A 23,708-nucleotide genomic window follows, 5' to 3' on the forward strand; every position below is an offset into this window, starting at 1 on the left:
TAATAGACATTTGAAGTTTAAATTATGACGAAATTATATACCATATAAACAAAGAACAGGTAACGATTTTTGTTATTTTGTAGCAACATAGAAAATATTATTCGTGGGGGTCTTCAAATATTTATGTTTATTATTATACTTGTTGTCCCGCCCAACGCTGGTCTGCGATGCGCGTGCCAAATATTAGTTGAAAAAAAATATATTTGTTAAAAAATACATACGCCATATTTTTACGGTGGATTGGGTGTTTTGTGACTTCGTATATCGCTTGAATTTTTTTAATGTAAGAAGTGTTAAGTCGAAAACCGTGTTTGGGTGTTTAGCAAGTACTAAACTCAAGTGAAAATCGATTTACGTGCAACTTAGTCAACTTATATAGGTAGATATATTGCGGATTTGCGGATAATATGCAAGCAGTATATCAGGACGATGAGCTACTGACATGCCGTAAGTGCAATTTAGCCACCTAGGTAGGCGCAGTCCACAGCTTAATCTTTACAATTGTTATTAGCCAATTGGTAATCTATTAGAAATATCATTAATGATAAAATTATTATTCATTACCAATAAATAATCATCAAGTTAACTACTTTTATCTCGAATATCTCGATATATCCGTTCCTATGTGGGACGCCAATACATATTTTATTGTGACCACCTCTCAATTTCAAATACCTAGGAGCCTAGGGCCTATCTATATGTATTCTCTTGAAAAAAAGTTTAATTAACAATTTATTAAATGCAATTATAAGTAAGGAATACTACGCTTGAAAATTGTTTAATAATTCATAATTTATAGTGCATTATTTATTTTCAATATGGATGTATTTGTAATTAAGACTAATACATGTATTTAAAAATTTAAAATAATTGTATAGTAACTGAAATTTGTATACACAATTTGGCATCATTGCTTTTAATTTTACTCACAGTCATAGGCCTTATTAAAGAGCCAAAATCATGTTCTTTGTTTATTCCGGCGCTGCGGGCAATCGTTTACACAAAAAAGGTAAACCCCACGAAATTGTACTCTGCCAATCTGGCCAATGGAGAGTTCCAATAGGTCAGACCACCAGGAGCTCCCATTTATAATAATAAAAATAATATTCCATTTCCGTTTGCCGAATTAAAGTATTTGTACCTATGGGCACATCTTGAAAACATGAGTACTTCTTAATAATATTTTCTCATTGCATATCTACTAACTAGAGCATTAAAAGAACCACAATTCCAAATGTTAAGTTTATACGCTTTGTCATTTTGCGAAAAAGTATACAAATTACAAAGGCGTTAAGTTAAGTAGGTAGAATTTTATTTTGTTTTGCTGGGCACATGGCATCACCACTATTAATTTTTCACCATCCAGATTTCGGTCTTTTCCGATGGATTTGTTTAACATTTTCTTTCATACAAACATTAATGTCCTAACAATTACTAACATAACAAAACAAAAAAATTCAGCCAACTCGATACACCGTTCTCAATTAATGATCTTTCAGACATTCAACAAATTTTTTATTTATATCGATTTTACATACAATGACATTTAAAAAATATTTAGATTAATTTTAACTTTTAAGTTATTGCTTATTCATACCATGAACATTGAGCCTTCGTATTAACACCATTATATGGTAGATTGGTATTGACTAAAAATGTAATAACAATAATAATATATCATATACCTAAACATTTTCTATTAATTAAATATTAATAATAAAATAAATGCAATCTTTTCGTAAAAAGTAACTCAATCAACCATATCAATCACTATTCTTAATAGCAATATAAATATATTATAAAATAAACATTTAGAAATAAACTAGACTGTCAGATTGTCTCTTGAATTCAAATTGAACACAATACCCATTACAGTAAACTAATCAATGATGAGATACCCTTCAGTCTCGACACCCACTGTGCAGCAAAAAAGTTACCTACTTGCCCACAATTTTTTTATTTCTATATTGTGAATTATGTTAATTTTTTTTGGAAAAATTATTGCTCCGTAACTTTAATGTGGATTATAGCTCTGTTTATGTATATAATATTATATAGCATAATCATTTTACTTGGAAAATTGTATCTAGCGAGAACTTTAAAAAGTAAATTGTTTGATGTATTTTGAAACTTAATTTATGCTAGTGTTTTCATATTAAATAGTTTTAAAACAAAAACTATAATACAATAACTTTTATACGGCACATCTGTTTTTTTTTTATAAAAATAATTTCGATTATTTAATTATACAATATCTAAAAATATCTATATCTATACTAAAGTGGAAATTCTCACTGATTATTTTTTTAATATTAATATAAAGATATTTAAAAATCAATAAAAGCAAATTCGGGTACAATATTTATATTTCTAAATTCTGACCTATGAACATAATGTTTTAATAAAGGTAATGAGTAATGACTAATGAGTTTTTTAAAAATTCGTATGTTTAATTGCAGGTTTTTTATGTTTGATTAATGGCGACTTTGGTTAGATTTATGAATTTTTTGTTTCCTTGTTTTAAATGCATTGATTAATATTTCAGATGATTTTATTTCACATTGTGAACATTTTTGTGAGGATTATTGTGGTTCTTACAGTAGTTTTGGGCCTCCTTTATTTGGGGCTTGGGCACTCTCCTACAAAGACAAGCAATGTCCATAAACTATTACGTGTATGAGTGTATAAATAAAAATGTTAATACAAATACATAATTTATTTTATTTTTGTACAATGCATATTATTATTAATTTATCAGTACCTATATACTGATACAAATAATAATCATAATGTACATTGGCGTGGCGTGGTTGCTGAGGTCAGTCACGCAACGTGATTGAGAGTACGAAACCGTCCACTGCCACTAGTTCCCAGATGGGTGACCACCAGGGTTCTTAGTGGTCAAAACCTTTCCACACGTACACGAGTTTCCAATAACCATACCAACTCTACCTCGTAACTCCTGACAGTTGCTAATAACACCCAATGGCCTATGTTGCCGGATAATTAATAATAAAAAAAATAATAGTAACCATAATACGTGATAAAAATGTATCGGTACATAATGATTGACGCATATTACTTAAACCATCGAATTATTTAATTATTAATTCCGTATCAACATTAGATCGTTTGATTTACTGTTCTACATACCTATTATTATACTTAATGATTTCGAACGGTTCTGGGTCATAGTACCTGCTTCTATTATAAACGATGGTTTATACACGCAAATGTAAAAAAAATGTTACGTTCTTACTTTAAGTTATATAATAATGTGGAGTAATATATTGTTCATTTTTTAGAAAAATTTGGATTTTTTGTAGAAATAACAGGTAAAATTAAAAAACAACAGCCCTTAGACAGTGCCCTAACTTTTTGGGTCCCATTTGCGAAATTTTAGGAGGTGAGCAGGCACACTCGGTGTCTACATCTTTTTGCACATACCTATGACTGAGAATATATAGTATAAAAACAATTAAAAAACATAAAATAAGCATTAGCTTATAAAATATAAGTAGGTAATACTTGTATTGTTTACTAAATTATAACCATGCAAATATTGACTACAAATTATACAATATAGCCGTATAGGTACTTTATTATAATTAGATAGGTAGTAGGTACTTATAATTTTAATGGTGTAATACCTATATGTTTAACATAATATTTATGTTATTGCCGTTAACGTTTACATGCAAATAGGTCCCTATAATGTAGACTCTAATAATTATTATCAATGGACAATTGTTGCATTTATGCGTGTATAACACTATAACGTGTAGGTATATATGTATAATGTATATATATTATTTTTATTATTCACTATATTAATTTTAACGTGTATATATTTGTGTGTGTATAGATACACATCTACTATAAACGTGAGAGTGTATATTGTATGTGTAAGTGCAATTATTCTATGAAAAACAAGGAACGCCTAAAAATGCTCATTGAATCGATTGTGGAAATATCGAGGGTGAAGCAATTTTCTAAAATGCGTTTTTATACCGCTTCAGTATACAGTGTTGTTTCTTGATCTCTGTTTGTATGTTCACCACCTCTGTTCACCAGAGTTTTGACTGAGTTCATTTAGAGTTCTTAGATAAAGGTCTGAGAATATAAAGTCAAGCAAATTTTTTTTAAATTCATGTATTCATTATAGGTACACTTAATAATTTAATTACAATTGTACCAAATACGTATAAAAATCATTTTTTTTGAAGTACAAGTTTTCAATATTATTATATTCCAGAAAAACTTAAAATGCATTAACCATTATTGGTCATTGCACAACAATACTCCATTTCCAATACCACAATTTTATTAAAGTGATAATCGTATATTTGTACAGCAATATGAAAGAAGAACCGGCAAGAGATGGTGGTATCAGGTGGATGTCATGGGTAATTGGCAGTAGCAAGAACGTTCAACGAAATGATGATACTATACCTGGGGTAAAATTTAAAATAATAACATTATTATTTATTTTAATAGATTGTAAATAATTTACATAAAAGTACTCCAAATCTAAATTTTAGGAAACTCTCTAAAAACATGTGTGAATTGTTTAACATATTATTTATATTATTATATCTAAAGATTTAGATCCTAGTTCAAATACAATTTTAAAATCTCAAGTGCTATTTGATAATATATTATGTATATATTTAATATTTATATTAACTATCTTTAATTATATTATATTATATATATAATATAGATTCCAATTTATAAAAAAATTCAGAACTCATTCGTAATAAGTTACACGACTTTAATGGTAAATCAATAATAATCCGATTTAATAGCACTGCAGTTATCCCTGTATAATAATCTTTTAAAATTCTAATAAAAAAATTCACAGTATCTACCTATTAATTATAGCTACTTAATTATTTTGTTGATAATTCTAAACTGTACCTACTAGAGATTATAAGAAGGCCAGGTTTATGTTAATTGGGTGGGCCTGTACGTATGACTCATACCATTTGGGCTGTCTTATAAGTTATAACTGCTTTTACCAACTCAAACTGCAAGGAAAGCGATAAAAAAACCAAAATATTTATATTTATCTTTTTAATATTTGATTATTAAAGTATATTTTGCTATAACTTGTAAATAATTAACTATAATTCAGTTCAAGGTGTATTTTAACACTTATAGTCCTATCCTTGTTAATAATAAGTAAGGAAAATATGTTATTTTTCTTCGAAGGTAAGTTGAAGTAGCATAATGTGTCATAAAAATAATTAAATAATTATTGCCGAAATGTTAAACACTTGATTGTCCGCATTCAAATTTTCAATACTTTACGATTTAATAAAATGTTTGAATTAAATCATAAATGAGTGGCTTATTTGACGATTTTACATAACACAAAAAGCATTGCCAAAATATAAAAATATAGATATATTTTTTTTATCTATGATAATGTTCAAAAACTAAGTTGGACAAAATGTATTAACAAACATCCTTTATTATATTTAACATTTATACATAAATATAAAATTAATGATTATATGATTGGAACCTCAACGAAATAAAGTATTCAGAATAATAACAATTTTAAAATCAACATGAGAGTATGTACCTGGTCCCACACAAGATCTACAAAGAAGACTTGTTTTAGTTCTTTATAGATCTTGGGTCGCACTCACAATATAATATGATCATACATAGCCATTAGCCATATAGATGTAGGTAATATATATCTATAGTGTTTAAATTGTTTTATTTTGTAATTATTTTGTGTCATCAAACTGACTATAAGTTATACGCCTATATCTATTATAATATGAAGATAATACACAAGTCACGTTACCGGCCGCCGCGCTGGTTATGCGAATACTGTCAAAAAATGTTATTTTATTGTTATTATTTTATACTGTTGAGCTACAATGGCTACTGGTTTTTAGAATTTGTATTCATATTATGTAATCTGTTCTGCGAGCAGGATCAGTTCAATTGTTATAATATTGTCGGTGACGATTTGTCACATTCAGCGGCGTGTTTAAGAATTGTTATAGGGAGGGCATGAACCATTGTATGTCACACATACAATTGGAGGGCTTTGCCACCTACATCCCTTCACGTTTCCAAAACTTGATCACTAAAAACTCTTCAGTTTACACTTTACACACCATATTTTATACATATTATATTCTACACTGAATACCAATTATTCATTATTTTTAGTTAATAACAATAACATATTGATTATTATTAATTAAATCTAAAATAAATTTCATTTTTAATTTACATTCAAAAAATATTCTTTGAGATTAAACTTATTAATAATTACCATCTTACTATCAACATTCAACACCAATGTCCAATAATACAAAAATAAATTTAGTACAAAAATAATAGTATCATAAATATATTTTTTTTTCTAAAATTATTATAAATTAGAACATTTAACAATATGAATAAGTACTGTTCATTAATTTAAATTTAATTTAATTTAAAAACGAAATAATTTAAATAAATTAAATATTATCGACTTTCTTTTACTTACATCTTCATTTTCCACATGAATATATTTTGTCTTTTTTTGTTGTGGCTTAAAAAAAGAATCTAGTGTGTTTCGTTTCAATTCAAATTAAAACCAGCAGTTTAACACCGAAGATCAAAATTACACATTACGCAACAATTACAATCCGCTCGTGTTTAGCCTACGAATACGAATGTTGTTTTTCCAAACAAATAAGAATGCCGATAGCCTGATTACGTGGAATATATTTTATATATTAGACCATCTGACCATTCCATAATAATATAATAAACATTTCAGTTTAGTCTAAAAATATCTTGTTTTTATATTACAAAGTTACAACTGTACAGTTATAAGTACAGTATACAGTAATAACTAATAAGTAATAACCACGATATCTTTAATCGTGGTAATAACTAATGACTAATGAGTCATACACCTGCTAGGGCATCTAGTGCGGCCCTCATACAGGTACAATAGAATAGGAATCGGACAAAATCGCTCGAACTTGCCACACTAGCTACGACATAGCGGTTTCAGTGGCGTAATAACAGGCTGTTAATAACCTTATAACTGATTTTTTTTTCTACTTTATTTACAAAAATGAAAAATACACTAAGATAGTAAATATTAAACACGATCTAGTGTCTAGGTATATGTAGGTAAATTCTTTAATAATAGAAAAAAAGACCAAGGGGGAGGGGGGATTGGTTCCCCAAATCTCCCCTCCGTAAATACGCCGCTGAGTCACATTAGTTAATGCGAAATAGCTATAATTGCTGCAGGTGAATTAATATGTTATATTTTTATGATGCTGTGAATACATTGGCCATATTATACTACTATACAACTATACGCATTTTGTTATAATTTAAAAATATTATTCAGTGGGTAATAAAAAAAACTTTTAGAATATATTGTTTTATTTTTTACATAAAATGACTTTTCAAATGTAATTTTTTTGGCAAAAATGAATATTAACTACTATACCTAGTACTTATGCCTAATAGTAAAATAAATAACTTCAATCACAATAATATCATGATATATCCTAAGTAATATTATAGGGCATAGGCTGACAGACCGTCTTTGTTCAGAATCTTTTTACAAATATATACAATGATTTTGTTTCATTGAATTCAAATTTAACACTATCCATTACAGTGACCCACTTGTAACCTACTGTACAGGAGAGCGACAAACTTGAATATTTAAATGAAATTCACCGTTAATTAGTATCATGCGATGCGTAATTAAACTGTATTTTTTTCGGTAGTTTCTGTGTGATTCCCGTAAATTTATTGGAATAATAAATTTCCTCGAAATTGAGCATCATCATAGCTGGTTCTTTATATAAATAGACAATTATAATTTTTGTACATCAATATGTGTGTTTCATCTTTTAGATCAGTAAAAATGCATCAATCTTTAATTTTGAAGATAGTATCAATTTAGATGTAGTTATAATTATAATTATAATTTTTTTTTTTTTTTGGGGAGGGGGGCAAAATTCAACATTTTGAAGTACTTTTAAAAATAATTTTAGAAACTATACTAAAACAAATATTTTAAACTAGTTTTTGAGCATACGATCATTTTTATTTATTTAGTTATTTAGAGAAAAATCATGAGCTTAATATGCAATACGCCAATACACCACATAATTAAAACCAATGAGAGTTCAAAAGCAGAAAATTTCTGAAGAATTTTGTTTTTTTTTTTTGTTGTAATTCGAATATACTTAATAAGCATCGATAGGTAGGTACTTAACATTTTCATTTAATTATTTATATTGTTATTTTCTAGACACGATAATATTTTGGAATTTTTTTCTACTTTTAGCAATTTAAATATTTTTTGTTTTTCAATGAACGCATATGACAATTTAAGTTAATTTTAATACTCGATCAAAAAGCTTAAATATTTATTGCTCGGTTTGGTAAAAGACACTAGGTATTTAAAGTAATTTAAAAATTACTCAAATGCATAGTCACAATTTAATTTTTATAGTTATTTGAAGTAACAATTTTGATAAAATTAGATATTAGACAAAAAATAAAACTTGGAGACTAATGTAAGATTAATTTATACATTATTTTCTAATATACTTATAAGTGCCTAAAAATTCTCATTGAAATAAGTGGCTTAAATCGTGATTTCCCAAGAGTGATTCATATTATGTCATTCTGATTAGGGACATGCAAGTTTTGAATACAATTTACTAAGAAAATGTACGTATAAAACATTGATTATATTTCAAATAAATATGCGTTGTTGATTTATTATTATTATTTAAATTGAATTCAATAATTTTTTAATAATCACGTCCATTATTGTATTCTTGTAACATTATTATTATTTTTTTACTATACGATGATTGTATTAAACATTATTTAGTTAAGATTTTGTGTTGCTCTATTAGATTTATAACGAGTTGTATTTATAAATTATTGGCACTCTTTGACTCTATAGATTTTCAAATTATATGATCATATGTTTAAGACAAGTTATTTTACAGTATATTTTTTTTAGCACATTTCTTATTTCCAAAAATTGTAAAAATTTGTCATTTTTTATATTAATAATGTTGAAAATTAATACTTAAACGAAATTAATAATTATACTCCATATATAGACATCCATAATAAAACTAAATAAGGTGTAGAAATTTTATATTTTTCACAATAATTTATATTTTCTATATTAGTTATAAATAAATTAAATATATCAATTCAGAATAATGCTGGAAATGTGGAATGTTTTCAAATATTTTTACTTTGTGATTCCTGTTTAATATTTACACTAAAAATGTTTCTGACGTTTAATATATTGTAGGTACTTATATATTAAAGTATAATGCAGAACCACCATGGCAAGATTTTTTTATATTTTGAAAGGTAAAAGTGTACAAACACTTTTTATATAGGTTTAATTTTGAACTTCTTTGTGATAAAATACATGTTTTTTTTGTACTAAGAACTAAGAAGATATTTTTAAACGATGCAAGATTAACAAATATGTGTTGTTTATTAATATATCACACATTATGCATCATTTTGAAATCAATAATAAATTATCATAGTCCGTGGGTATGTGAAATAATAGATTCTGATCAGGCATCAATCTATAACGGTTCAGCTTTACCTATTATTTTTAAATTTTAAGTTGTAAAAAAAATTGAGTAAAAATTTTAAAAAGATATTCAGGCACGTAACCATACATTTTTCTATAAGGGGGCCAACATTTTTTGGCCCCCCTGCTTTTGTGCTTCCTACATCCCTCTCTTTATCGAACAAGATCTTTAAAAAATACTACATTCTTAAGAATGTAAGACAGCATAAACTGTTCATCAGTAACAGTGTAACTTCACCACATGAAAAAGAGAACATTGGCTGTGAAATTTCGTTTTAATTTTTTTTTAGAGGAACTAAAAAAAAAATATTATTTGAGATTGAAAAACACAAATATAATGGATTTTGAAACAATTAGACCTTTTTTTGTATAAGTGATATCAAAAAATAAAAAGATATTTCTCAGATATGTTCTCAACAATATTGTACATCAATTTGGAGTTTTAACTATCACTACGGACTGAGTGGTTCTATACCGCACAAAACAGTTTTTGCTATGTTGTATGTTTGTAAGACGGAAACAATACATGCGGGTGTAGTATCCTCTTAAATAGTGTTTTCCAGTTTTTAATCTATTATTGGACGTGTTACTGTGTTATCTCAAATTGAGACAAATATTTATAATATTTAAGAATAAAATTGAAGTGGCCAGATCAGAGGGAGATCCCTTAGTGACGTGTCTGAATGTATTGAATATAGTAGAATAGTAGATAATTTTTTAATAGAATGTTCCGATAAAATATCCAAACAGACAAAAATGATGAATAGGTAATATGCTTTATTGATATATTTGAAGTTTCTTCACAAAAAACTACCTAATTATTGGATAACTAAAAAATCAAAGCGAATCCCTTTGTTGCAGGTGAATGCCTTTTTTGTGTGGGTTATTACTTAGGTACTTAAATTTAATTTAAAGTTATGAAATTTTCTTATAATAGGTAAACAATTTTAATAACAATATAACTATTATTATTTATCATATTATTTAACGTTGAGAATTATTCTCAACTTGGAAAATTCTATCTTAATTTCACTATTTTTTCTTAATTGATTTTTATTAAATCGTAGGTAAGGTATTGAAAATTTGAATACGGGCAATAAAGTTTTTAACATTTCGGCAATAATTATTTGATTATTTTTATGACACATTATACTGCTTTAACTTAATCTTCCGAAGAAAATCAAAATATTTCCCTTGCTTATTATTAACACGTACAGGCTTATTAGTGTTAAAATACATTTTAAACTGAATTATAGTTAATTATTTACGAGTAATAGTAAAATATACTTAAATAATAAAATATTAAAAAGATAAATATAAATATTTTGGTTTTTTTTGTCGCTTTTCTTGTGGTTTGAGTCGTCAAAACGAAATATGACATTAAAATTAATATTAAATTGAATGTATACATATTATACCAACAATTTTTAACGTTTACAATAATCAAAACTTTTGAAGTCAATGTATATGAGGTATTTACATTTTTATTCTCTAATGACGGAGACATTAAAAATAAACGTAACATCGTTTATATCTTCTGTATTTTAATAAGTAATATCATATTGACACACAACATTTTACAAACTATTAAGTTTTCGAAAAAGGGTTAAACATAATATAACGTATCGATATTATATTGTTGTTTTATAATAAGCTTATGTCACGTTATGGATTGGTTGTTCTATAACAATATTTTATTTATGGTTAATATTCTTTTTAAGCTTTATTTTCAATTTTCATTGTAGAAGCATCGTCTGTGGCAATTGATTCAAATGAGAAGAATACACGGGAGTAAAGTTGGCGGCACAGGCCGGATGTTGTCGTCGAGTGAAAAACTTTGTCTTACACCACTCATTTTTCGTCAGAGTTCTACCGTTGACGGTGACGTATGTTTGTTGACAGATAGCCCTTACAGAATTTTGAGAGTAAGTAATAATGTATTATATACTAATTATTAATTATAATAAAATAAAATAAAGTGGTTAATAATAATGTCTGTTAATATAAAATTATACAAAACCTAATTACCAGGTATAGCATTATTAAGTGTAATACTTATATGATAAGAAATTATATACCTAGGTAATAGGTATAATATAATATATTTATGTAAAATTTATAGATATGAATAATAATTTATGTAATTAAAACTAATATAGCTTTGAATTTAATTGCAATTTTTGTTGATATTTTGAATGCTTGGACAGTAAGAAAATAAATAATAAAATATCTTATTTTAACGTGAGATAAATATAGAACTGAAGTTAAAATAAAGTAAAATAGCTTAGTGTTGAATTAAAAAATACTCATGGATAAATAAGATAGGTATGGTAAGTACTAGGTATATGCGCATTTATTTTGTTATTTAAAACGTTAATTTATTCTTTTTCAAGTACATTTTGTATTATTAAATAACTTTTTATTTTGAAAATAGTAATGAATAAAATAAAACAAATTAAACTAACATTTTTTTTATTTAAGAAATAGCTTTGTAACAATATATCCCGAAAGTTAACAAATGGAAATATTTATTTATTTTCAGTTTTTAATTATACTTATACCAAGAAATTAATGATAGTTAAAGCGCTGGAATTAATTTCTATTACTCGCCTACAATATTACTTTCAATATTGAAACTATACTGCAGTGAAATATTATGTCGAGCACTCATGGGGTATTATGGTAGGATGAATATTTGTTTCTATATTTTCTGCTACACTGAGTACCTACACAGATTTTCGATGCTGTAGATGATATTGTTTCTTTCAGATTTTGATATCCATTTAATATGTCGTACTATGTTGGTTGTTTAAAACATGAGATTTTGATGTCAGTTAGTTGTTTTGGACGTATGTATAATATTTTGCATTTATGTTTAGCGAAGGCATTTATCTGTAATTAATTATCCTTTGTGTACGATATGGTTAAGATTTAAATTGAATATCTTAGAAATATGAAATTGAAGATATACCGTGTAAGTAGATATTAAGGACGAAGGTAGTTATAAGTGATAATTTAAATTTTTGACGTTATTGTGATATAATAATGTACATCATCCCTTTATATTACTTATTTGCTTACACGGGTTATAATAACGTTTCATACGTTTCTTACAGAACATATTAATTTTCATTCTATATATTAACACAACAACGTATTTACATTTGAAATTGGAGGCTTATTGATTTATGTATCATTTAAAATGTTTGATAGGTACTTACTATGTTCTAGGCCCTGGGGTCACAAGTTAAAAACATAATATTGTTACACGTTTTTTTCTTCGAGAACTTTCTTTATTATATAATTTAATTAGTGTTTTTCATTAATTTATAACAATATACAATATAGTATAATATTTAAAATGTTTAATTAAGTATTTTAAGGTTGTTTATAGATATTTAAGAAATCTAATAAGTGCTGGAATTGTATAAATAATAATATATATAAATATAATATTTGACTGTAACAGTTTATTTGTACAAATGCTGTTCATTAAGTTATGTGCTCCAGCTAAATAATGAACTGTAAGTAACTAGTCAATAGATATTTAGTAAATTGTAAATAATTGATATTTTGTAGATAGATTATGTTCATAGTAATATTTACATTTAGTAATTTCGTAGATAGATCATTGCAATTAAATTCCATTAAATAATTTAAATTAATAAAAATCAGTGTGAATTGATTAAAATATTCAGAATTGAAATTATAAATATCTAAATAGCTTAAGTACCTACTATTTATTGTACTAATATTAATTATTATTTTTATTTTTATCATTAGAATATCATCTTATTAATTTAATATATAAATAGTCAGACTATTAACAAAGGATTAAAGAATTGTAATTATTTTCATTTATTCTTAGTTTATATTTTATTTCTATTATTTCTGTTTAAACGATTGTGATAATGCGATGGACTTAAAAAATAACATATTCAATACATTATTACTTTAATTCGTATACTATTATAATTTATATGTACATTCAAAAATTATAAAAAAAATTACAAAAAAATTAGTAAATATTCTAACCAGGTAGTGTCTTGAATTTAAATAAAAATGTACTTTGTTTTAGATTTTTATACATGTTATTTTTAAAATAAAATTTTTCTTTGAAGAACTCAATAAGAATAGTTGTAAATAAACCAACAACATTAATTCAAGGGAGGTACTACATTGATGCACGTTGTATTGATTTTATTTTATCTTTATTTACTATTAAGTATTTACCTAAGTATGTCTTGATGTTTCCCTCTTCATTTTTTTTTTTTTTTTATTAAAATGAGAACAATTTTTGAAACATTGATATTTCTGAAGTTTATTTTATCTTAGATGATACAAGTACTGTACACAAAGAATTGGAGTGTACTCATGTTAACATATTGCTAAAAATAGTATGGAAAAACTACACATTTTGGTTATAGGTATATGACGAATCATTAAATTTAAAAACAATCCTGAGCTTTGATTTACCGTAAAATAATGTGTACTCATATTGTCAATGTAAGATTTTTTTGTATATTTAAGTATTTCTAAAAAGTATTTGTATTTTGTAAGCATCTACGGATATTTCAAATTGATGGAATACGAACATGATTAAAAGTGAAGATTTTATACTCAAAATATAAATAGTTTTCAAATGAATCTATAAATATTTTATATTTTACCTATTTGATGTATATAGAAATTTGGTATGCCACAGAAACAAGTGTTTTTAGTTTTAAAAACAATGTTACAACAGCCACTTTTTACATTTGTTATCCACAACTGCTACTATTGTAAAATCATAAAATATTAAGATGCAGCCTTATGCCCTTACTTATAGAAAGTATATTTTTTTCTGAAATTCTTAGTCTGTCCAATAAGGTATTTTTGGAAGAATACATCTTATTTGTAAATATATGCAAAGCCTATTTTTATTAATTCGAAATAATAGCTTGCTTATATTGATAGTTTTTGATATAGGTCTTGGGTACCTTGTATACTAACCGATTAACCTATTATCTATTTTTTGTCGAAAAACAAATTTGTACATATTCACAGAATCACTCATAGTTTTTACATCATGATCAAAGAATAGTACTTGGAAATATAATATCAAACTATTTTATAGATACCTGGGTATTGTGCACGAATTACTGAATCTGATGTTAGGATTCTATATTATTTATTATTTTAAACACTGAATTTGATTTGCCTCACAGTTATTGAACTCAAATATGCAATATTAAACACTGGAAAAAAACTTAAAAATAAATAACTTGTTAGGTATGCCAAATAATATTAAAATATTGCGCATTTAGTTTTTAATATGCTATAACTTGAAAATTGTGTATTTGAAACCGTACAAAACAAATATCACTATTATAAAATAAGAATAAATAAGTGCACAAATTGTCATGACATAAATTTAAAAAAAATACTTATTATAAATACAAATGATAATGATATATCTAGTTGAATACCTATTTAAGTACTTTTTATTCAATACTATTTATTTGTATGATAGTGCATAGGTAGTTAAGGGATGGATCCAGGGGGCCTAGGGGCCCGGCTCCCCCAGATATATTATTTCTCAAAGTTTTTTAAATAATTCTACAGATTCTGATATTACTATATATTTTAAATTACATGTATTTCTGATAAAATAATATATTATTATACCTATCATTCTGAGGTGCACAAAGTACAAACTAAGATAAGTATGATCTTAGTTCATGGTGGGCAGTGATTCCAATATTGTAATTTTACATTGACAAAAAATTGTGCCCCCCCCACCCCCAGATCTTTGCTCTGGATCCGTGCTTGATAGGTACAGTATATAATGAATTGTATTTATAATAGATATTTTATAATTTTTATTGGTATAGGAGTAAATTAGATTATTTTTTCAATTTTGGATACACACAGATTTATGTTGGTACAATTAATGCACAATGAAACAAATCTATTGATTTACAATTATACAGTAAAACAATGATATTTTCACTGTAATCTAAAACATTTTTTGATGTTGTAGTCTATGTAAAGTATGAATGTGTAATTCTGTGATAATGCAATGATTAGATTTGGTTTTTAAGTAGACATGATTATTTAACATTTTTATTGTATCATGTTGGCTGTATTTTGTATAATATTTTATAACTTGCTTTATTTCATTTTTTTTTGATTTGATAAATTTAAATTGTTGTGATGAACCTAATATTAAAAAGCAATAATAGATTCATTGACAAATTAACGGAGAGAGACGAGTAAGAGAGAGGGGGCACATAATGGATTAGTAATCAAGTTAATGGTATTTATTAATCAAATTAAAAATTATGCAGTTTTTGTATTTTCATAGAAATCCAATCAAATTTCTTAGTAATGTATCATTTCTCGACACAAATATAATTAAATCCATAGAATTATTTTATTTTATTACAAAGTAGTAAGAAATGAACACGAATTAAACTCAGTACAATTCTAAGAGTGTATGAGAACACGTAAGTAACAGTGTAACACTATACGATTAAACTTAACAATATTTTATTTTGACTAATCATTGTATATTAGTATTGTAAGATATTGTTTGTTTTTTTATTAATTTTAAATAAAAGAATATGAGAATTTAATATCTGTAAATTAAAATAAGTAAATCTAGTTTGGGATTACAAACATTTTGACGTGATAGAAGGGGGAGTGTTGCAGTGACACTACTCAGCAAAATATTGTTTGGTATTATATCATTTTGTAGAACCTTTAAGTTCAAATTTATTTTATTTTATTTTACTTATTTTTATTCACCACCAAAATTTCCTTTAAACCTTTAATCATACATTCACATCTAGAGGTCGTTACAGCAACCGTGGCGTACATTATGCATCCCTGTCCTGTTGTCGTGTTCGGTGTTTCAGTCCTTACATGCATCCATACTAGTACAGTCTTGCATAATTTAAGTTTGGTTAAGAAAGTAATACATTTAAAAATACCGACAATAATATTCAAATTGATTAGAAACGTTTTACATTTTATTCTACTGGTGGTTTTTGTAATATTTGAATTAACAATTTTTTAATCGTAAGTTGACATATTTTTTGTATTAACTACCTATAGACAATTATTATTTTATTAAATGGTATGATACTACGTTTTAAATAAAAATTAAATAAAGATCGAACAAAATATATATTTATAAAACTATGAATAAATTTAATTATTAATTCGTGAAAAGATTTGTCTTAAATATTTTTAATTAATATACAATCGATAAGTTATTTTTGAAAATAAATTAATGTTTCATTTCATTGACAATTAAATTATCATATATTCAAATATAAAATAAATATATCATAATATAATTGCGATCTCTTTACTAATTGGACATTGATTCATTTGGTTGAAATTTTCTCATGTTATGTGTTATACTCGTGTAATTTTTGGATCAGTGTTGGTTTTTTTCACAAAACTATTCAACGTCTGTATTGATATGATGACTTCATCACCTTTGGAGGTCATAAGACATTGGCATAAAGTATTCTATGGTTGCCAGGCAATTCAAAAATTATCTTCAGAAGAACTTATTAAGGTAAGAATAAGAAAAAAAAATTTATTCATATTAGGTATTGTACAAAACGCGCTGGAAATTGTCTTAGTGTCTAATTCATTAGCGTGTAAGTTTTAAGCTATTGCATAGCTTTTATCTCGAGCCTGGCCTGGCGACTGAAAAAATATTTTTCGTCACGAAAAAGTGTGACCGTAAGTTGTAAGATCTTATCGTTATTATTATCTGTGGTAGAAGGCTATTGTTTTTCAGCGATAATGATTTTTCTTTTCGGTCGCCGCGTTTAAAAAGTGTAACTTGAATTAATATTATACACAAATACATGATACATAGCTACAAAATTGTTATGCAATAGCTTTACTAAGACAGTCACCGAGTGCCTTGATTTTTTTTCTTTTATTCGATCTTTAAGTATTAGGTAATAACAATTGAGTATTAAATATCTAACATTTTATTTTGAGTGATTTTGATATTAACAAATTCAATTTTAAATAATCAACCTTTTAGTTATGTTAAAACAACCCGTAATTATTCAATAAAGTTTCCGAATTTTTATTATATGGACAAAAAATAAATGTATGGATCATATTAATTTTTTTACTATCTTTTCTATAATACTAACTGATGTATAAATTAGTTTGTAAACATTTGATAATTCTTGAAATATTTATTGAGTTATATATACATTGGTTCAGGAAAATTATCGAAAAAATGTAAATGCTTCAGCTTACAATACAAAGATAAAGTTCCTCAATATTTGTAATACAAATTTAAATTCATTTTAAAGCTGCATTAAAATGTCCTATTTAAAACAACTCAAAGTTGAATATAGACGTCTTGTAACGTGGTTTTAACTTATAAGGGGTACACGTTACACGATTACACGATTACACGAGTAGGTACGAGATAATGGGAATTGTAAAATGAATATGAATGAATTGAAAATATTATTTATTTTTATAATATTACGAACATTGATTCAAATTATGTTTATAAATGTCCAGTATTGTAATCAGTATTTTTTTTTTTTATTGAATTTCTGTTTTAATTTTATGAAGTATGACATAAAAATATATTGTTTTTATACTTATAGTATAAATTATATGAAATTCGTGCACATATAATTTTGATAACATCATGTATATGTATGCATATAATTTTGTTAATATTATATATATATATATAATATATGTATCCATTGATTGTATCAGGAATAAAAGTTCAGGTGTAAAAAAATCTATTGGCATTCTGAACTCTTAGTATAAGGAATTATTAATTATTATATATTATAATTTTTTTATTTTATGTAAATTTGATGTTTGATAATATTATGTTTAAGAAACACGAAAAATGTTGAATACCTGGCAATGTGTTCGTTTATGTACTTGTTAATTTTAATTTTAAAATAGTTGTAAGGCAAATTAAATTAAATATTATTAATATCTACTTTGAAAAATAAAACGATACCTTGTGCTACAGTGTAATTTTTATGATAGTATTATACATAATATATATTCAAATATTTTTAAAGATGGTAAATATAAAATATTTTATTTTTAATTATAAATTTTAAAACTTTGTTCAATAACTTTTTTACATTTATATTGCTTAATTTTTCATGTACATACATTGTTAATTGTTATTTAATCCATTGATGCACAACTTTAAATTGAACGTGACCACTAAAATTGTTCTGCACACCAGAATGACTCACAAAAAAACAAATCTAATTAGAAATAATAAAAAGTGTTGGTTGATTTAATCAACATTTAAGTTTTATAAATAATTTATTGTGATGTAATATAGACATATAATTAGAAAACTATTCCCCCACCCCCATCCTTAATACACTATATTAGGATACAATTTTAAGTCCTTAACCTTATAAACTTATAACTTATAACTTTTTACATCGTTTGTTTATTGAGACTAAGCTTTGACGACTGAGCTATTTACTTGTGCTAAAATTACATTTTCCGCATAGTTTATATTTTGTCTTTATTAAATAGTTACTTTCTATGTCTCTCTTAGACATTTTGTACTGTTACTACTCACGAGTTTAAATTTAATTGCATTGATAAATAATAATTAAATGTTTTATTGTTCTTATAGAAATTATATTCAAATCGAGTTATATTTAAAAAAAAAATTCAGTTAGTTTAGGATATTAAACAAATTATAATAACGGTAAGGTTATTTCTAATGCATCTTTATTTGAATAAATGTGATAATATATACCTACTTACTTTTTTTTTATTCATATGATACGCATCATAAATATTAACAATATAAACTGTTCAATATTTCTTATTATACTCTCATAGTTCTCGCAATTGACTACTAAAAACTATCCATGTATAAAATGCATATTGCATTTTTATAAGAAAATGTATGATATAACAACACCAGTTCATGAAATTACATTTGAAATGCAATGACAATTTTTTATTTTCTTGGAGTAAGTATATCAAATCGAGTGGGTATATACGCATGATTTACTAGCGACAAAAGTTCACAGTGATTGACAGTAAATTTGACAGTATTTTAATTTATTGATTTCTATTATGACCTGCGATTGTCGAACAAATTATCATTTCTTCATTTTTTCTATCTTGTACAATGTTTCTTTTTTATTGACCCCGATTATTTTGTATATAAATACGGTTAATTGATAAAAAAAAATTATGTACATTCATTAAATTGGACTTACATACCTAAGTTGTAATCGATGTAGTATTATAACAACCTTATCGGATTTGAGAAGCGAGGTTTACCACCAAGATATAATTACTGAAGTATCCACCAAGTAAATTAGACTTGTGACTTTTGAGCTATCATATATTATTATTTATTAGTACACGGAGCTACGGAAGAATTTTGTAAAGAACATGACCATATGAACATTAATTTTATGTAGTGAGGATACAGTTTTATATTATTGTTATAAATTTGTAAATTATATTATTCAGGACGCATCATCGAATTTTTTATGCGAGAATTATATATTCATAGAATTAATATACATAGAATTCTAAATTAGAAATATTTGTGTTAATATACTAGTAAGTATAGACTATTAATTAAAATATGTAGTTGTGTTTGTCTTACACAAAATGTTATTGTTAAATAGGTAACAAACATAATATATTAATGTACAAGATACTTAAATGCTTAACAATTATCTATTTAATATTATAAAACATAATAAGGGGTACTATTTAATAATATATTTTTTCAATGTAGTATTATATATTATTTATATTATATTTCTATTAAATTCTATTATGTTGAATATAATATAAATCAACTATGTATATTATGCAATTAAATAAACCATTGATTGAAATTTTTCATAAAATAAATAATTAATTTGCTCCACGCGTGTGGGTTCAACTATATGAATTTAATATGTATGTATGAGTTCTAAATAATTGAAATATACCTAGTACCTACCAGCATTGTATTTGTAGATTCTCGGAGATAAGTTATTTAATTCGTGTGGATTTGTAAATATATGTTTACAAATCTTTAGAAGTCTTAGAATATTTTTTTTTTAGAGAAAATAAATAAAATTACGAAAGTAAACGTTGTTAAATTCGTGGAGCGTTCATGAATAAACAGAACGAAACAATAATACGCGAAACATTTGATAATGTTGCCTTGGTGATGCTGGATAACTATGTACAAAGTGTTTCAATGAAATAGGTAAAATTTTATTTTTTAAGTTCATCGTCATACAAAACAAATTGCATTTGTTTTATTTGAAATCTTTAAGATATTATAAAATATTGTATTAATCTAGAAAAATATCAATGTGTTATGATAAGAAAAATGTTTATCAACATATTTTTATTGATTACATTTGAATTCAACTTAAAGTTCCTTAAAAATAATCATTAAGGAAATTATATAACTAAAATATGTTTTATAAGTTAGAGTCGGGTTCTTTAACATTAATTGGTTACTTCAAGCAAACTTAAGTATTGTAAGATGCCAATGTTTTTATTTGATTTAAAACAAGTTGCTATATTGGAATACAGTTAATAAAATATTATTTTTAATTCCTTACTGTAAATGTGTCACACATTAGTGATAAGTTACAGTACTATTCATGACGAGTACGTAGAACAGCTTATTTTTTTTCGCATAAAATTCAAATAATATACATATATTAGGATATGCTGTATTTATGGAAAATCATATTCTGATTGTATAGCTTTTTTTAATGTGATCTTTACTAAAAAGGCAACTCTATGGACTATGGTACTACTGTATATACCATGGCTATCTAAAAAATATATACAGTATACGTTTTTAAGTTTTATCTATTTATAATTTATATTATTCACAATATAAAAAAAATAATGAAATTATCTATTGTAGTAACAAATACATATTTTATAATATTATAAGCACTAACTTAATCTTAGATTTGCATTATTTTTTTGAACGTATTTGTATAATTTTGTTATTTAATTTAATTGTCTCTTTTTCTTGAATATTTAATTCCAGATAACATTTTAAACCATATGAAAGATCATGGTCTCATTTTTAACATTAATTAATTTAAATAAATAATCAAAATGCTATTGTTTTAGTATGAAATCTGTAGATATTATGTAAACTTGATGATAAATACGAAAACTAAATTTTACTGTCATGAAGTTTAAATAATGTTCTTAATCTAGAACATTCAATCATTGAGTATAATATAATTACGTAATAAAACTACATGTTCACATGACACCATAGAAATGGTTTTCTATAAAATACTATAATGACCATGGTGACCTTAAACTAGGTGATTAATATTAATTTAACGTCTTAAGGATTTACTACAAAGAGGTGAGTTTAGAGTTTAATTTTCCATCAGCAATTTCACTAGTGGGTAGTTTTCTTTATCTGTCAAGCAAGAATTTATTTTTATTTTTACTTTTTAACATTCTACAGTGTATATACCCAGTGTAAGTTGATCATTATTTTTTTTATTTATATTGATATTGGTTGATGTATCCAATTTTTTGTTGTATATGTCATATTGTTTAATATTATATAAAGTACATTTTTTTCTTAATTCTTTTTTATTGTAATATTTACTTCCAACATAATAAAAAAACTGATAGTCGGATAATACCTATACTCAATTTTTTACATTTCACGGATCTAATATAAAAATATATTTCAATAAGTTCGAAATGAAAATTATATTAAATTTTAAATTTTAGTATTACATTTCAATTGCGGAAGTCCATTGTAATAAGTGAAGAAATCACAAACATATTATTCAAGTAATTTAATTTCAATAGTTAGTATATTTATAAGAATAAAACATTTCAATTGTTAATAGTTAACCATAAATAGGTACATTGTTAATGCGTAGAGAATTATTTTATGCATTTAATATTTGCTTCATAGTTTTACACTACCTATCCACAATACCCACACATTATGGATTCTGTGTATGGAGCTTTATAATTATGTGCGTTTTATTAGGAAAATATTTGCAAGTATTTGCAATATAATTATTATTAAAATACTCACCTAAGTAAATAATAATTCAAATATTGAAAATATGTTTTCAGGCCGCTGAAAGTGGTAATTTAGATGATTTCAATCGTCTTTTTATAGCTGAACCAGCTCGTCTCGAAGTGAGAGATTCGAAAGGCCGAGCAGCCGTACATCAAGCGGCTGCCAGAAATAAATTAAATATATTAAAATTTATTCGCAACCACGGTGGAGGTAAATATTATAAGATGCTAAATATTACGTATGGTAAATAATATATTGATACGTAATATCTACGTGTATAGTAAGAGTAAGAGGACGTCCCTACATCGCATAACCTAACGTTTAATATCGATTAAAAAAAAAAAAATAATAATTAAAAATATATATTGTTATTATAGGTGAATTAAACGTTATACATTTTATACATTTTTTTACAAAAACATTATATTTTACATACAATTAATATTATCTTGTATTTTAATTTTTTCTGGTAGATTAATTAACTAATATTGACTTGATCACTTTAGCACAATAATGCTCACACTGTTGATTTTGTGATTGATAATATTGATTTGTTGCGTGTTTGATGGACATACAGGTGTGACTGATGTGGTTCGTCCTTTTCTAGTGTTAATGTTATGGAATAGAGTATAGACAAAGGAAATATTATAGTTAATAATTTATTAATATAATCTTTTGAGTGTGTGAATTTAAAAAAAAAATACAAATTATTATATCATGGTCTTAGTGATTTTTAAGAAGATTTCTTATACAGGAAATATTGACATAATATTTTTAAAACTAACTAATAACTTTAAAATATTTACAAGTAGTTTCATGTCAGTAAGGTAGATACTGTATTTTGTATTATTATGTAATTACGGAATTCATTCAAAAATATGCTTTCGTTTTCAAATACTTTAAAGACTACACTGATACACACAATTCATACACCAATAGAAAGCACGATAATTGTTTAAGTGTTTCGTACTTTCATGAAGGTTTAAGGTATTTAATTTACTTATACTG

The 23,708-nt window shown here is 25.3% G+C and overlaps 1 protein-coding gene across 6 annotated transcripts in view; it reads left to right on the forward strand.

Annotated features, from left to right (window-relative positions):
* The first annotated feature begins 206 nt into the window (after positions 1-206).
* Positions 207-23,708, forward strand: part of LOC111031582 (transient receptor potential cation channel subfamily A member 1) — a 40,023-nt gene continuing 16,521 nt past the window's right edge. The window contains exons 1-4 of one of the 6 annotated variants that reach the window (XM_022311608.1): positions 207-447; positions 4,355-4,457; positions 11,371-11,550; positions 22,754-22,910. In XM_022311608.1, the coding sequence (XP_022167300.1) occupies positions 443-447; positions 4,355-4,457; positions 11,371-11,550; positions 22,754-22,910 (445 nt within the window). In that variant the 5' untranslated portion in view covers positions 207-442. Of the gene's footprint in view, positions 448-4,030; positions 4,166-4,354; positions 4,458-11,370; positions 11,551-16,972; positions 17,196-22,753; positions 22,911-23,708 lie in introns of those variants that run through there. The other 5 variants (XM_022311603.1, XM_022311607.1, XM_022311605.1 and 2 more) reach the window with 5 other exon arrangements.

Source organism: Myzus persicae, unplaced genomic scaffold (assembly GCF_001856785.1).
Source record: "Myzus persicae strain clone G006 unplaced genomic scaffold, MPER_G0061.0, whole genome shotgun sequence".
In the NCBI taxonomy this organism is placed as follows: Eukaryota; Metazoa; Arthropoda; class Insecta; order Hemiptera; family Aphididae; genus Myzus; species Myzus persicae.